This window comes from Equus przewalskii, chromosome 21, assembly GCF_037783145.1.
Source record: "Equus przewalskii isolate Varuska chromosome 21, EquPr2, whole genome shotgun sequence".
In the NCBI taxonomy this organism is placed as follows: Eukaryota; Metazoa; Chordata; class Mammalia; order Perissodactyla; family Equidae; genus Equus; species Equus przewalskii.
Window position 1 is genome coordinate 524,597 of NC_091851.1, and position 17,530 is coordinate 542,126.

The 17,530-nt window shown below is 41.3% G+C and overlaps 1 protein-coding gene and 1 long non-coding RNA gene across 4 annotated transcripts in view; one reads left to right on the forward strand and one right to left on the reverse strand.

Annotated features, from left to right (window-relative positions):
- Positions 1-648: 648 nt before the first annotated feature.
- Positions 649-9,039, reverse strand: NANP (N-acetylneuraminic acid phosphatase). The gene is made up of 2 exons (XM_008541740.2): positions 8,804-9,039; positions 649-3,385 (listed from the first exon to the last, which is right to left on the reverse strand). Exons 1-2 carry the CDS (start codon positions 8,891-8,893, stop codon positions 2,735-2,737), a joined length of 741 nt encoding a protein of 246 aa, XP_008539962.1. The 5' UTR covers positions 8,894-9,039; the 3' UTR covers positions 649-2,734.
- Positions 9,040-9,066: 27 nt separating this feature from the next.
- LOC139078178 (uncharacterized) overlaps positions 9,067-17,530 on the forward strand; it is a 35,517-nt gene continuing 27,053 nt past the window's right edge. For 2 of the 3 annotated variants that reach the window (XR_011531012.1, XR_011531014.1), the window contains exon 1: positions 9,067-10,737. This is a non-coding gene — a long non-coding RNA (uncharacterized lncRNA). The remainder of the gene's footprint in view (positions 10,738-17,530) is intronic. The other variant, XR_011531013.1, reaches the window with a different exon arrangement.

The following is a 17,530-nucleotide window of genomic DNA, read 5'->3' on the forward strand; positions in this document are numbered from 1 at the left end:
GTAGTGCCATGTCCGCGTCCAGGATTCAAACGGGTGAAACCCTAGGCTGCCCCAGCAGAGCGCATGAACTTAACCACCCGGCCACGGGGCTGGCCCTGATAGAAAATATTTCTTATTGTGGGTTGTAAAAAGAGTCTGAAAGTGCTAAACCAAGTATCTCTGTAACTAACAACAACTGTCTTTTGGGCCACTCAGTGGCAAAGTGGTTAAGTTTGGTGCATTACACTTTAGTGGGCCAGGTTTGATTCCTGGGTGCGGACCTACACCACTTGTCTGTTAGTGGCTATGCTGTGCTGGTGGCTCACATACGAAAAAAGGAAGATTCGCAGCAGATGTTAGCCCAAGGCAAATCTTCCTCAACAAAAACAAAACAAAACAACTGTCTTTGCTTCAATACCTCCTGAGCACCCACTGAGTCCTGGGCAACACCAGATCTAAGACGTTCATGCACCAGTGGGCAGATGCACACACAGAATCAGAAAAAAAAATCTTTGTTTCAGCATTCCAGGTGCAGTGCCCACTTGTCTCCTCTAGGCTTTCCTCTGTAACTGCAGTGTTTGGGAGAGCCTCTGGACAATTGAGAATTTATGGCTTTGTACAAGCATACCACTGTGGGGAAACTATGAAAAAATACAGATGACAGGACACTATTGTTACATCATCTTTTAATTTTAAGGAGTATTTTCCTAAAGCAAAAACATTATTAATAAAATCATAGGTCTGGTCCAAGATTTCTTAGTATCTTCTGTAACATTCCACTCAGAAGGTAGAAAACCACAAAGTTCTTCCCTAAGGAAGGGTGCAAATGGAATGTAATATTGCATTACTGCACCGTATAGAATAGACTGTGAAGACAAGGAAACCCAGTTATTCCATTCCCCACCCCCTAGGATCACTTTTGCTGAAGAACTGCTCACTTAACATCCTAGGAGCTATCTTGTTGAGATCTGCTACCATGATCCAGCAGCGATCAACCTTCTCCAGTTAACATAACAAATGTGATGTCGCCTACATCCACCCTGTGAGAAAGCTAAAAGGACAAACCCTCAGCATCACACATCAATCTATTAGAGAAATCATGCACATCATTATGTTTCTGTCAAGATCCTCTAACTTAATAATTTTTAAATAGCTAAAATATAATCGAGGTCACCTGGGCACCATACCTGGAACTACACACAAACATACCCTGATCACAAATGTTCAGCCTCGTGGCAACAGCACCTACAACAGCCACGGGCATAATCACATTTTCAAACATTGAGTGAGAAGTAAACACAAGAGGGCATTTGCACAATGGCGGAGTCTTGTTCTTGGTAGCAGAAGAGAAGTGACTGGCTAAGGAAATAGGTTTATGGATAGGCATAATCTAGAATCCAAGTATCAGAATCACAGGATACTTGAAGGAGTCATAGCTATACATAGCCTAACAGACAGTCTGACATTTTATATTAGTAGTTTCTTATACAAAAGTTAAAACAAAAAAACAAAAAACAACCCAGATCATTTCTTTTTTTCTTTACCATTTTACTTCAAGTTTGGTCATGAAATCATGACACAGTCTAGCCTAATGGTCGAGAGAAATTTTTCCAGTTGCAAGATGCCTTGCTATGGAGTCATTAATTAGTAAGCTCAAAGTGAATCCTGAATTGGATACAAAAATTTGTGAAACGATGATATATTTCTCAAAATTTGAAAAACAGGAGACTTAAGGCAGATGGTAACACCAAGAAGAGCCACTCGTATTAAAAATGGCATCCTGGAAATGGGTCATAGCAAAACCTAATTTCCTATTTCCATCATACGGGTGAAACTATTCAGTCAGTAGAGAATAGAGGGGGCTGCATGGTTAGGCTGCACCAAGGCTATTTCCCTCTGATACATCCACATAAGGAAAATGACTTTAGTACCCTATGTATGCACTTATCCCCAGCAAGACATTCTAGTCCCCTCAACCCCATTGTGTACCTGGGAAAAGATAGTAAGAATTCCTTAAGAGGTAAAGACTGAGAGGAACCTACAGGCTCACTCTGGGAAGATGTAGAAGTGTCATGGAAAAGGAGCACCACACGATGATTTTAACAGCTTTTTTTTAACTAGAGGAATCTGTGTCATGTATACACCATAGGAAAAGTAGGGGGGCCCCTCGAAAAAGGTCATGCAGAAAAGTTAGATTCATAAGAGAATCAAACATTCAAAGTAGGCAAAAATATGGTGTATATGTTTTAAAACAAGAAAATAAAAAAATAATTTCACCATGAAATGCCTTGATTTGCATGTGACTCAGTACTTATTTCATATTAACCAGATCCAATTGCTCTGATAAATCTCTATTAGATATCTCTTTTAGACTATCTTTTTAAAAAATATCTATTTTTAAGCCAGAACATAAACCTACATTTGTACATCTGTGTACAAACTATCCTGCTTGGTGTCTTCACAGATCCAAGATACTAAAGATTAATAAAATAATTTTTTAAAAACCTCAAGTCACAGATTAACAAATAATATATTTTCTCAAGTTTTCTGGATTATACTACTCAAAGTAACTTGTATTAATCTACTCTGGATTTCCAGATATAAATACTAATCAATGGTTGATTGGCCATTAAATCAAAAGTAAAATTACTCTTAGAACTAAGTCATAGTATATGGAATGCCTTAACTTTTCTTAGTTCAAATCCTGTAATTTGACCCTAAAATACATAATCATGCCCTTTTATGTGCTTTAAGCTCACATATTGACTTTGCAGTCTATACTCTGTAAGAGAGCGGGTAACTCTAGCACAGAAGAAACTATATAATGTGGCATAGGGTATGACTTCAGTGGCACTATTCCATTTTTATTTATCCAGACTGTTGCTTTCAGCCCTGCATTGATGCCTCCTTGTATATCGGTTTCTAGTGTGTCACCAATCATCACACAGTCCCCAGGCTGTACTCCAAGGAGATCACAGCAGTAATAAAATATGGAAGGTGCTGGTTTCTCTTCTTTCTGCTCTCCACCTACAACAATAGCATCAAAATAGGACTGACAGGCACAAGCCTCGATCTTCTCCCTCTGGGTCTGTCTGTCTCCATTTGTTAATAACAGTAGGCGGACCTCCTTTCGAAGTTCAGTGAGCATGGCTTTGACATCTTCTGCTAGTGTCATATGCTGCAAACGTGTAGATTTCCACAGGCAATAACATTCTTCCGCCAATTTCCTATTGGCTGTACCACCCTTTGTTTCCTGAATTGCTTCTTCCCAGTGTGAAGTCCTTAGATCAGTAATGCATGTATTGGATGGATGAAAACATTCCTTGCTGAGTTTAACTTGAACTTTGTCACAGATGATTTCAGCCTCTTCTTTGTAATGGTATTTTGATTGTAAGAGCTTTATCACCTAAATAAAGGAAAATAATTCCATCAACACACTTCATGTCTTTAATAGCCATGCCTTAAGAAGCTGTGATCCTATAAACCCAGAGCAGAGAGATTCTAACTCTAATCATTCTGTCTTAAGGCAGCTCTATTACCAAATCATTTTTGGTGAGAATTCATTTTATTTTTAAAGAACACCAGAGTGAAGATCTCCCAACCTCTCTAGACAACTCATTCACATTTTTTACCAATTTCTATTCTAAGAAGATCCTTCATATATAGCTAATAAAAATCTTTTATTTGACAGTTTAAGTCCACGACCGTTCATTCTGGTCATGAAGCCATGAAAATAAAACTTTTGTTGATATTTAGTAAGACATTTTAAATTTCTAACAACTATTATTTAGACTCTTCCCAGAAATAACACTAGTTTATCTCAACTTTTCTCATCTATCTCCATGTTACGTTTTGAAGGCCTAAATTGAGCACCATATAAAATGGGACCCAATTCTATACTTTGAAAATGTGTATATAGCTCTAACAGAATCAAGCATGATCTGTGATTTCAGCAGCTTAATGACTCAGTGCCTCTTTCAAATCTTGTTTTCCAGAAAAAAAATTCAGGTAGTTGAAAGTCACCCTCTTTGTTGTGCTGGTTCTGAATCTCTCATCAGAATTAAGCACTCCCTCTCATGCTCCCACAGCTCTTTATTTTGGCTTTTATTACATTAGGTTCTTATCTATTTGGCCTGTCTTCTAACATTTTCCAAGACCTAATGGGGCAAACATTATGCCCAGTGCTCAGACACATTATTTCTAACCTTTTCTACAACTCTGCAAGGGAGTTCTCTTTGAGACGAAGAAATGGAAGGTCAGAACTGTTAAGTAACTTGTCTGAGCTGGTATTTAAACCCATGCTTGCCTTTCATTACTGTACTAGGCACTGGAGACCAGGTCCCCTGTCTTCATGACATGATCTGGTAGGGAAAATAAGCAGGTATGCAACCACCACAAATGCTGAGTTGAGTACCATAACAGTTGGGTGAACAACTATGGAAATAAAATGGAAGGAGCAAGTCATTCCACAGGGTTGTTGGGTAAGACTTGGCAGAGGAAGCAACATTTAAATGAAGGAGTTAAGAGGGTCGGGATGGGAAGAGGATAAAAATCATTCTAGATAGAAGGAATACCATGAACAAAGACAGAGCTTGGAATTTTGTGAACTGGGAATGGCAAGAAGTTGAGTTCAGCTGAAACGGAAAGGATGCAAGGGAGGATGCTAAGAGATGAGGCTGGAGAGGCTGTTTGGAACCAGTTTGTAAAGGGCCTTGAATCCCAGGCTGTCGCAGATGCTACCCAGTTCCCTTGGCACACACTATTCCCATACATTCCAATGGCTTCAGACTGTTAAGTACCTGGGTTTCTTTGCCTGAGGGCTTTATTTGGTCACAGCAGCACCCATGCACATAGGCTGGGGCTGCAGTGTTGCCCTGGGAGCAGGCCTCCACCAATGAGGGGTGGAAATTGGCGGATAAATATTACAGCTTTCTGGCCCCTTGGGAGGGATAAGTGAAGCATGTTCTGCATACTGTCTCCCAGATTCTCCACCTATCACACCAGTAACACGCTCACACAGCCTGTATTATATTCCTTTCCTGTCTTAATGCCCACTCCTCCACAGCACTGCCTGGGATTACCTCCCAAATGAATGACCTTCACTGGAAGTCCCTGTCTTAGGGACATCTGGGGAAAATCAACCTTGCCAAGATAATTTTGGGTCTTTGAGGATGAGTGCAATGCACATAGCTGGGACTAAACATTGCTGTCGAAGCAAAGAGGTCAAACAAACCCTAACTATACAGGGAGTGAGTGGTATGCTACTCACAGCAGACATTCAATTCATCTACTAAAAAGGGGGAAAGGGATGAACAGACACATTCTTCTTCCTTCACAGTATAAGAATGACTTACACCAAAAGTACAGGAAGTATTTTTCAGGCTATTTGTGCTCATCAGAAATTGTAATATTTAAGAAAAGTCTTATTAGTCCAGAAAAATATACCAGTGCTAAGAATTTTAGGTGAAGGCAAAACACTGAAAATTTTTGCCTTATAAAGTTAAATCTCAATTAACAAATCAAACTTTTTCAACCTCCATGGTTTCGTCACCATCTTTCCTAACAGTGTCAATTGAATCACTCTTGAACTATTGTTGAAGGTCCCTCTAAAGCTTTAGCAACGCTACTGCTACACAATAAAGGACACAGGCATCTAGGACTCCACAGTGCTTGGAGCCTAAATAGGAGCCGGCTCATAATTAATAAATATAGAATTCCCAATAAAGATCCAACTTCCTGTTACTGCAACTGGCAATTCATTAAGCACAATCTTGGGGCTCTGAAAAAGAATGACCCACCTTAAAAGGGAGATTCTTATAAAGGAATAGCATACTGCTCCCAAGTTTCAAAATTTCTTCCCATTACATCCCCTGAATTAACTTTCTCATCTTGTCACATGGCAACTAATTACCGATTCATGTGGGATAACAAGTAGCATTTTAATATTAACATATTTGGGAAAAAAATTTATGTCACTCATGTTAATAGTAGTTCAGACAGAAATAACACCTAAGTGGAATTAGTACGTGTTATTATTAGTACAAACTCTCTTAACAGTTGCACTGAGAGAACAGAAGTTTTGATTGAATTGATGTGGAGAAAAAGATCTCCAACTTGGATGTGTGATGACATTTTCCATAACAGTAAGGCAGGCTTGAAAAGGATTCTTAGTATAAGCCCACCAGGCATCAATAGGCCTGAAGAAAGGGGCCCTAAGATAGTGGTGGTGGGGAATACTTTGCAGACATAATACAAACTCAAACTTCATCTACTTTAAAACTCTAAGGCTCTATCTTAACACATACAAACTATGCCTGCATACAGCCTAACAATTTAAGCAGCCCTCCTGTTATTTTTTGTTCTAGTCTTTGCTTAAACATCATCTACTCAATGTGGCCTAATTTGACCAACCTATTTAAAATTGCAATTTGTTCCTCCCTTCACTTTTTCTAACACACTTATAAATCTGATGAGTTACGTTCACTGTCATCACCACTAGAATGTAAACTCACAAATGCATAAATCTTTTCTGCTTTGTTCACTGAGAAACCCCAGATTTCTGTAGAAGGCTTCCTCTTGAGTAGTGACACTGACAGACAGGCCTAAAGAGAATGCAAAGAAGTAACCTTGCCAAAAGATTAAAAAAAATTAAAGTTGATATAGTCAGTATATGACTGCTCCCCAAGCCCAAGGCCCTTCCTCCTTTCATGAGCCATTCAGAGTGATTTAGGAAAGCTGGCATGTTACTTTTGAATAGACCAACATTTATGGGTGTTGTATTCTTGTGTGATAAAGCATTTCTTGTAAGTTAAAAGCACAGTTCAATTCTGCTCATTTCATAGGATATTTATAAAGGGAGTGGCAACAGAACCAAGTCTGGAGACCTGGATTTGCATCCATCCACCCAGCATTCATTCAACATTTACCATGTGTCAAACCAAGATGACTAAGACAGTTTGCTCCCTCTTAAGAGGCTCACTAGTTGTGGGCATCTGAGTTGCAAAAACTAATTATAATACCCCTTGACAAGTACATCAAGAGATATATGAACAAAATACAGTGCTGGCATAAGGGAGGGTGTAAAGGCCAAGGAGAAATACAATTTGACTTTTGTTTCAGAAATTTCACTGTGGCAGGAATGTGGAGGATGAACTGGACACAGTAAGCCTGGAGACAAGACCACAGCAACAGTCTATACAGGAGTCCAGGTTTAACTAAGACAAGGGCAGGGGGACGTGCAGGACGGGATGGTCTGGGTGACGTGGCGATGGTGGTACAGTACATCAAGTGAGCGCTGGAAGGTTAAGTACTTCACGTGCATTATGTAAAACCCACCTGATAGGGTTATTTAGGACTAATACCACTATTCAAATATTATAATGAGGATGTGAGGCTTAAAGTGGTTAAATAACTTGTTCAGGCACTTTCAGGGAGGCATTGGGAGAGCTGTGATTCAAAATCAAGAGTCTCATTTTAAAGCCTGAACCCTTGGCCTACAGCACCATTCGGCCTAAAACAAGAATTTAATTGCAACACACTGGCCTTTGCTGCCAAGGACAGACAGGTACATATGTATGTACTGTGGGCTGCTGGAGATACTGGCAGCAACCCAGCACAGGGTGGTGCCTGAGATGGAGTCAAGGGTATGAAGGTGGAAGAAGACTCAATAGTGTGGAAAGCCTCAGTAAAGTCTTTCAGACAGACTTAAAATGTCCACTGATTCTGGCAGTTTGGGAGGTGCCTAATGACCTGTCAAGTCTATTTCATTCTAGTTGCAAAGACAGAAGCTACACTGCAATGGACTCAGGAGTAAATAGGAGGTAGACACATGGAGGTAATGGGTATAAAGTTCTCTTGAAAAACATGACTGTCAAGAGAGAGAGCTAACATCTAGTGGAGGAAGATGAGTCCAAGGGAGGTGTTCTTTTTTTAAAGCATGGGACAGACCTGAATATGGAGGAGTAGAATGCATCAAGAAAGAGGACGAAGATCCAGGGAGACAAAACCTAACTAATGAAGCTTGAAGAGGACGGGACGCTCAGGGTTGGAAGGATGAACTTCTGGAGGTGGGTTTTTCACATCTGATTATCCTTGGTTACTCCTTAAAGCTGAAGGCAGAGGAAAGAAAGCAGGGGTGGATGAAGGGCTGGAAGAGCGCGGGAAAGATACAGCATCTGCGGGTATAGAAAGGAGAGGCTGCTGCTGAGCAGTGCGACTCAAAGGCACGCGGCACAGCGGGGGCTTGTGCTTTGGGGGTCACCCCAGGAATCTACGAAGGGCAGCGCCCGCAGCAGGGAGACCGGAGAGGAGTTTCCGCGGAGAAAATTCTCCGGAGTCGACTAAGTTCAGGGTCCCACTGACAGTTGTGAAACTTCTCGGGTCTCCTCAAAGATCCGCCGAAGCGCACGCGGTAGGGGGACGACCCTCCGCGAGGTCACTCACGGGAGGCCCGGCGTCTGGCGCCGGGACCGTCCTTCCGTCTGCGGGCCGCTCTGCCACCGCGGCAGTTTAATGACATCCTTCCGGGCCCCACGCGCTGGAGTCAGCTCCGAGAGCCCGGCTTCGCAGGGCCGGGCCAGCCGGGCAGGTCACAGGGCCGCCACCTCCCCAGGCCAGTCCCCGCGGCCCACTGTCACGGGGGTCTCAGAGAACGAAGGCCAGGGGCCCCTGGGCCCTCCGAGACGCCCGGCCCCGGCGCGGTGTGAGATGGGAGCGGAATGGCGGGCGTGGGTGGGGAGTAAACCGAGGGGCCGTGGGACAGCGCGGGACGGCGTGGGGCGCGCTGATCCCGCCCGCGGGAGGGCCGCGGGAGCCGAGACGTTACCTCCAACATGCCTTTCCTACTCGCCCCGGCCGTGTCGATAAGCGTGTTGTCCAGGTCAAAGAAAACCGCCCGTACCCGGCTCAGCCCCATCCCGCCAGCCGGCCGCGCGAGGCGCCAACTTGCCACCGCCTCCCACGCATGCGCGAGGCGGGCGGGCAGACGAGGGAGACAGGGGCGGAGCCGGGAGGTCACCTGACTCTCCAGCGCCGCCGGCGGAACTCCCGCGAAGTGTCTCAGTTCCTGAACGCCTGAGACAATTGAGATCTCGCGAGACTCCGGAAGCGTGGTCTATAGGGTGCTCCGGAGGCGCGCGCTTGCGTTCCCGGGCGAGTGGTTATCTGAGTAGTTTCCTTGTGGTGGGTGATTAGAAGTGCGGTTTTCCACTTTTGTAACGTTTCTGGTTATCTGTTTTCTGTTTTTATGTCAGAGGGATGTTATAACTGTCGGGGGTAGTTTTTCTGCGCCATTTGGCGCCGGGGAAGGAGACTGAGAAGAAGCGAGTTTTTCCGATTAGGGGGGTTATCGCAAGGGGCGCTGCTGGCGGCTCGAAAGGCGGCGGTGCTGGGCCTGCCCGGGCTGGAGCGTGAGCGTGTGTCCAGCCTGCTGGGTCTGCGCTTGGAGACAGGCACTGTCGGGAGCGGGAGCACCGAGGAGGCGAGGGCGTGAGAGCCAGAGTTTTAAAATCTTGCTTAAAAGCTTATTACGCACGCCGTGTTTTCCAAGCTCGAAACCGCCCACGTGGGTCTTGTCCAGGAAAATGATCTGCAACCAATCTGTAAATGAAAATTGAGGTGGGTTTATTCTGAGCCAAAATGTGAGGACCATATAGCCTGGGCGGCCTTCCCCAAGGAAGGAAGGGCACCACAGAGGCGGGGTGTCCAGAGTGGTATATACGGTCACAGAGCACGTGTCCCATGTGATTGGATTGTCCCTTTTATAGTAGTGAGATGGCGCTGTCGGCATAGCGATTGATGGACAGCAGGTAGCAGGTCTGCTGTTTCAGTGGACAGGCAGGTTGGCAGGTCTGTTGTCTCGAGCTGGGTGGTCAGAGGGTGGGTGCAGCAATCAGTTCCTAGTCTAGGGAGAGATGCTTAGCCTTAAGGAAATGCCAATGTAGGGGAAGCTGCATCTTTACCTTAAGGGCATTTGTTCTTGTCTGTGGACACAGGAAATGCTTAAAGCAGATGTGCAATGCATGTGCAACGGCCACTCTGGAAAAAGCAAGGTCAGGCCAAATTAGATTTATACCAAACAGCTTCCTCATATACTGCAATATCCTATGGCTTGCCATTTGTTTATTAGTCTTAATGTGTTTATCTTACTAGATTATAGTAACTGTGAGAACTGGAGCCCTCACCAGTGCATTTTTGAAGGGTGTAACCTGGATGTCTCACAGCCTGTTTAAAGTTTGTGCACACAGACTGAGGGCTCTGTAGTGTCTGCTCGATGTTTTGTTCACCTTGATTGCTTTTTCTGAAGGCCTGGATTTCAGGGTCTTCGAGTACCTCCTAATTGGATGGTTTTCAGGTATAGCAAAAGGCCAAGGGACCTAGCCCGTCTATTAAACTTCCAGAAAGGCAATAACAACTGTTTGTCTTTATCAACTTTAAAATAGCCAGTTATTTTACTGACAAATGAGTTTATTTGGAAATAACAAAGTAATTGTAATTCAGGATGTGCAAACTATGGTGAAACACAGGCAAGTCCAGAGAACAAAGGAGGGGCGCTTGCTTTTATAGAGAAAAAGGGGGAGTTGTGAGGGGCTGTTGTAAATGAAAGCTCTTTGGGGAGGAGTAAGAGTTCAGGGTGGTTTTGGCTCCTCAGCAGGGTGGCTTTGGCATCTTCCATTGGCTGGGGTTGTTGCTGGGCAAGAAGAAAATCTTCCTTTTTCCTCCTGGGGTAGTATAGCAGCAACTTCCTGTTGAAGATGCAAGGTATGTCTCTTCCTGTTCGGGGTGATTGAGGATGAGTGGTAGGGTGTGAAAGCTCCCTTTGCAGGCCTTCCCGACTTCAACTTTAGTTGAGGTTTCCATTATTAGTTTTCACACCTTCTACTGTTAGCAGAACAAGAGTCTTGAACTAATCTAATCTTTTGTATAAGTTGCTCCTATTGGGTAACTTTACTGAAATTTGGATCTGTGGCCCTCATCAGTGACCGGAAATTGTCTATCAGGTAGAACAGGGCTGCAGGCCACCAGATTTTGTTGGATCTGTGAACTAAGAGTAGTTTTTATGTTTTTTAAATGATTGAGAAAGATTGAAGAGTATTCATGACACATGAAAATTATATGAAATTCAAATTTTACTGTCCATATATTTTTATTAAGGCACAGCCACATTCATTTGTTTATGTTTTGTCCTTTGCCCTATAATGGCAGAGTTGAGTAGTTAGAAGTGAGACATATGGCCTGCAAAGCCGAAAATATGTACTATCTGGGACTTTATAGAAAAAGTTTGCCCACTCCTTAGGTACATGATTAAGAGTTGGGCTGCTGGTGTTCAGTTGAATTAAATCAATTGTCTTATCTTTGTGTTAATAGATTTTTCTTCTGCATTGGCAGACTATAGTTTCTATATATTTTGGAGCAGAATCACAGTTGACCTCTCTTTGCTACTGTGGAAATTTAATGTATATCCCTTCCTCAAACATGACTCTGGTTACCCTGTTGATGTGCAGGGCTAGCTTATCAATTTTTAAAAATTTTTATTTATTTATTTTTTAATTGCAGTAACATTGGATTATAACATTATATAGCTTTCAGATGTACATCGTAATATATTTTGAATTCTATGTAGATTACATCATGTTCCCCACCCAAAAAGTAATTATAGACCATCCCCTCACATGCAAGCGTAATCACCCCTTTTGCCCTCCCTCCTTCTCCCATGGTAACCACCAATCCAATCTCCATTGCTATGTATTTGTTTGCCATCGTTTTTATCTTCTACTTATGAGTGACATCATACGGTATTTGACTTTCTCCCTCTGACTAATTCCATTCAGCATAATACCCTAAAGGACATCCATGTTGTCACAAATGGCCGGATTTCATCATTTTTTATGGCTGAGTAGTAGTCCATCGTGTATAAATACCACATCTTTATCCATTCATCCCTTGATGGGCACCTAGGTTGCTTCCAAGTCTTGTCTATTGTGTATAGTGCTGCAGTGAGCATAGGGACGCAAGTATCTTTATGCCTTTACGTTTTCAAGTTCTTTAGATAAATACCCAGCAGTGGGATAGCTGGATCATATGGTAGATCTATTCTTAATTTTCTGAGGAATCTCCATAGTGCTTTCCATAGTGGCAGCAGGAGTTTGCACTCCCACCAGCAGTGTGCAATGGTGCCCTTCTCTCCACGTCCTCTCGAACATTTGTTGTTTCCTGTCTTGTTAATTATAGCCATTCTGACCAGAATGAGGTGATACCTCATTGGAGTTTTCATTTACATTTCCCTGATAGCTAATGATGTTGAGCATCTTTTCATATGCCTGTTGGCCATCCATATATCTTCTCTGGAGAAATCTCTGTTCAGATCCTTTGCCTATTTTTTAGTTGGGTTGTTGGTTTTTTTGTTGTTGAGCTGTATGAGTTCTTTGTATATTTTGGATATTAATCCCGTATCTGATATATGACTTGCAAATATCTTCTCCCAATTGTTAGGTTGTCTTTTCATTTTGTTGATGCTTTCCTTTGCTGTGCGAAAGCTTTTTAGTTTGATGTAGTCCCATTTGTTCATTTTTTCTTTTGTTTCTCTTGCCCGGTCAGACATGGTACTTGAAACTATGCTGCTAAGACTGATGTCAAAGAGCATACTGTCTGTGTTTTCTTCTAGAAGTTTATGGTTTTGGGTCTTACATTCAAGTCTTTAATCCATTTTGAGTTGATTTCTGTGCATGGTGTAAGGGAATGGTCTACTTTCATTCTTCTGCATGTGGCTGTCCAGTTTTCCCAACACCATTCATTGAAGAGACTCTCCTTTCTCCATCTATGCTCTTGGCTCCCTTGTCGAATATAAGCTGTCCATAAATGTGTGGGTTTATTTCTGGACTCTTGATTCTGTTCCATTGATCTGTGTGTCTGTTTTTGTGCCAGTACCATGCTGTTTTGGTTACTATGGCTTTGTAGTATATTTTAAAATCAGGGACTGTGATACCTCCAGCTTTGTTCTTTTTTCTCGGGAATCCTTTGGCTATTTGGGCTCTTTTGTTGTTCCATATAAATTTTAGGATTCTTTATTCTATTTCTGTGAAAAATGTTGGAACTTTGATAGAGATTGCGTTGAATCTATAGATTGCTTTAGGAAGTATGGACATTTTAACGATGTTAATTCTTCCAATCCCAGAGCATGGAATATCTTTCCATTTCTTTGCGACTTCTTCAATTTCTTTCAACAGTGTTTTATAGATTTTGGTGCGTACACCAAAATCTTTCACCTCTTTGGTTAAGTTTATTCCCAGATATTTTATTCTTTTTGTTGCAGTTGTAAATGGGATTGTATTTCTTAGTTTCTCTTTCTGCTACTTCATTGTTAGTGTATAGAAATGCAACCAATTCTTGTACTTTGATTTTGTATCCTGCGACTTGACTGTATTCCTTTATTGTTTCTAAAAGTTTTTTAGTGGATTCTTTAGGGTTTTCTAGATATAAAATCATGTCGTCTGCAAAGAGTGACAGTTTCACTTCATTTCCAATATGGAGCCCTTTTATTTCTTTTTCTTGCCTGATTGCTCTGGCTAGGACTTACAATACTATGTTAAATAAGAGTGGTGACAGTGGGCATCCTGGTCTGGTTCCTGTTCTTAGAGGGATAGCTTTCAGTTTTTCTCCGTTGTGAATATTTGCTATGGGTTTGTCATATATGGCCTTTATTATGTTGAGGTATTTTCCTTCTATACCCATTTTATTTAGAGCTTTTATCATAAATGGATGCTGTATCTTGTCAAATGCTTTCTCTGCATCTATTGAGATGATCATAAGATTTTTATTCTTCATTTTGTTAATGTGGTGTATCACGTTGATAGATTTGCAGATGTTGAACCATCCCTGCATCCCTGGAATGAAACCCACTTGATCATGATGTATGATCTTTTTAGTGTATTGTTTTATTTGATTTGCTAGTATTTTGTTGAGGATTTTTGCATCGATGTTCATCAGAGATATTGGCCTGTAATTTTCTTTTTTTCTGTTGTCTTTGTCTGGTTTTGGTATCAGGATAATGTTGGCTTCGTAGAATGAGTTAGGAAGCCTCCTCTCCTCTTCAATTTTTTGGAAGAGTTTGAGAAATATAGGTATTTAGTCTTCTTTGAATGTTTGGTAGAATTCACCAGGGAAGCCATCTGGTCCTGTACTTTTATTTTTTGGAAGGTTTTTGATTGCTGTTTCAATCTCCTTACTGGTGATTGGTCTATTCAAATTTTCTACTTCTTGGTCCAGTTTTGGAAGGTTGTATGTTTCTAAGAATTTATCCATTTCTTCTAGATTATCCAATTTGGTGGTGTATAGCTTTTCGTACTATTCCTTTATCTTTTGTATTTCTGAGGTGTCCATTGTAATCTCTCCTCTTTCATTTCTGATTGTGTTTATTTGAGCCTTCTCTCTTTTTTTCTTGGTGAGTCTATCTAAGGGTTTGTCAATTTTGTTTATCTTTTCAAAGAACCAGTTCTTGGTTTCATTAATTTTTTCTGTTGTTTTTTTAGTCTCTATTTTGTTTATTTCTGCTCTGATTTTTATTATTTCCTTCCTTCTGCTGATTTTGGTATTTCTTTGTTGTTTTTTTTCCAGTACCTTTAGATGCACTTTTAGATTGTCTATTTGGGATTTTTCTTCTTTGTTGAGGTAGGCCTGAATTGCTATAAACTTCCCTCTTAGAACTGCTATTGCTGTATCCCACAGATTTTGGCGTGTCATATTTTCATTTTCATTTGTGTCCTGGAATTTTTTGATTTCTCCTTTGATTTCTTCATTGACCCAATTGTTGTTCAGTAGCATTTTGTTTAATCTCCACGTTTTTGTGGCTTTTCTGTTTTTCTTCCTGGAGTTGATTTCTTGTTTCATACCTTTGTGGTCAGAAAAGATGCATGGTATTATTTCGATCTTCTTAAATTTATTGAGACTTGTTTTGTGGCCTAATATGTGATCAATCCTGGAGAATGTTCCATGTGCATTTGAAAAGAATGTGTATTCTGTGGTTTTGCATGGAATGTCCTGTGTATATCTACTAAGTCCATCTGGTCTAATGTGTCCTTTAAGGCCAGTGTTTCCTTATTGATCTTCAGTTTGCATGATCTATCCATTGGTATAAGTGGATTGTTAAAAGTCCCCTACTGTTATTGTGTTACTATTTCTCCTTTTATGTCTGTTAATAATTGCTTTATATATTTTGGTGCTCCTATGTTGCATGCATAGATATTTACAAGCGTTATATTTTCTTGTTGGATTGTTCCCTTCATCATTATGTAGTGCCCGTCTTTGTCTCTTGTTACAGTTTTTGTTTTAAAGTCTATTTTGTCTGAGATAAGTATTGCTACCCCCGTTTTCTTTTCTTTGCCACTTGCATGGAATATCTTTTTCCATCCTTTCACTTTCAGTTGGTGAGTGTCTTTAGGTCTGAATTGTGTCTCTTGTATGCAGCATATACATGGGTGTTGTTTTTTTTATCCAATTGGCTACCCTATGGCATTTGATTGAAACATTTAGTCCATTGACGTTTAAAGTAGCTATTGATAAATATGTATTTATTGCCATTTTGTTGGTTTTTTTGGTATCTTTTAGTAGTTCTTCTCTGTTCCTTTCTTTTCCTCTTGCTCTCTTCCCTTGTGGTTTGATGGCTGTCTTTAGTAATAGGTTTGATTTCTTTTGTCTTACATTTTTGCCTACTTATTATAGTTTTCTGATTACCATGAGGATTCTATGTAATATTCTATGTATATAACAGTCTATATTGAGTTGATAGACTCGTTAGCTTGACCTTTTTCTAAAAGCTCTTCTTTTTCACTCCCCTCCTCCCACATTTTATGTTTTTCAAATCATATGTAGTCTTTTGTTTAGAGTGTCTATCCATTACCTTCTTATCATTGAAATAGGTGATTTTAGTATAGTTGTCTTTTAAGCTTCACAGGTAGTTGATCTGCTAGCTTAACTATATTTTTACCTTGACAAGTGATTTTATTGCCTATTTTTCTTTTGTTTTGTTGATAATTTTTTATAATATTCGTGGTCATTGCTTTCCCACTTAAATAATCCCTTCAGCATTTCTTGTAGAACTGGTTTCTTGGTGATAAACTCCTTTACTCCTTTTTTCCCCCTGAGGATTGGCACCTGGGCTAATAACCGTTGCCAATCTTTTTTTTTTCTGGTTTATTTCCCACCCCACCCCCCACCCCCGTACATAGTTGTATATCTTAGTTGCAGGTCCTTCTAGTTGTGGGATGTGTGACGCTGCCTCAACGTGGCCTGACAAGCAGTGCCATGTCCGTGCCCAGGATCCAAACCCTGGGCTGCTGCAGCAGAGCACACAAACTTAACCACTGGGCCATGGAGCCAGCCCCTCCTTTACATTTTGCTTGTCTGGGAACCTCTTTATCTCTCCTTCCATTCTGAATGATGACCTTGATGGATAGAATATTCTTGGCTGTAGGTTTTTTCCTTTTAGAACTTTAAATATATCATGCCATTCTCTTGTCGCCTGTAGGGTCTCAGCTGAGAAGTCTGCTGATAGCCTTATGGGCTGCCCTTTGTATGTCACTTCTGGCCTTTCTCTCGCTGCTTTTAGGATTCTCTCTTTATCTTTAATTTTGGACATTTTAATTATAATATGTATTGGTGTGGGCCTCTTTGGACTTGACTTGTTTGGAGCTTTCTGTGCTTCCTGTACTTGGATGTCTGTTTCCTTCCTTAGGTTAGGAAAATTTTCATCTATTATTTCTTCAAATAAATTTTCTGCCCCTTTGTCTCTTTCTTCTCCTCCTGGGACACTTATAATCCGAATGTTAGCATGCTTGATATTGTCCCAGAGTTCCCTTTGACTGTTCTCACTCTAATTCTTTTTTCTGTTCAGCGTGGGTGATTTCCTGTAGTCTTTCGTCTAGCTTGCTGATCTGTTATTCTGCATCCTCTGCTCTGCTACTGAGTCCCTCTAATGAATTTTTCATTTCCAGTATTGTATTCTTCATTTCTGAGTGGTTCTTTGTTATATCTTCCACTTTTTTGCTGATGTGCTCACTGTGTTCATCCAGTGTTCTTGCAATATTTCTGACCATCCTTATGATATTTTCTTGAACTCTTTGTTGAGTAGGTCGCTTATTTCTGTTTCATTTAGTCCTTTTTCTGGTGTTTTGTCCTGTTCCCTTGCTTGGAAAGTATTCCTTTGTCTCCTCATTATGCCTCTTTCTCTGTGCTTATTTCTATGTATTAGGTGAGTCAGGTATGTCTCCTGATCTTGGAGAAGTAGCTTTATGTATGAGCTGCCTTATGATGCCCAGCAGTGTGCTTCCCTCTTGTCACCAGGCCAAATGATCCAGGAGTGACCCCTTTGTGGGCTACTTGTGTCCTTCTGCTGTGGCAGGGTTGCTCCCACTGCAGGTACCCAGGGAGTCTAGTCTTTCCTTCCCTGGCCAGCTGTTTGTAAATCCGGTTTGGGGAGCCTCAGCACCATCGGCTACTAAGTCTATCAGCACACTCCTAGTGCAGTTTTCCTCTTAATTGGGGTGTTACCCAGTGTAGC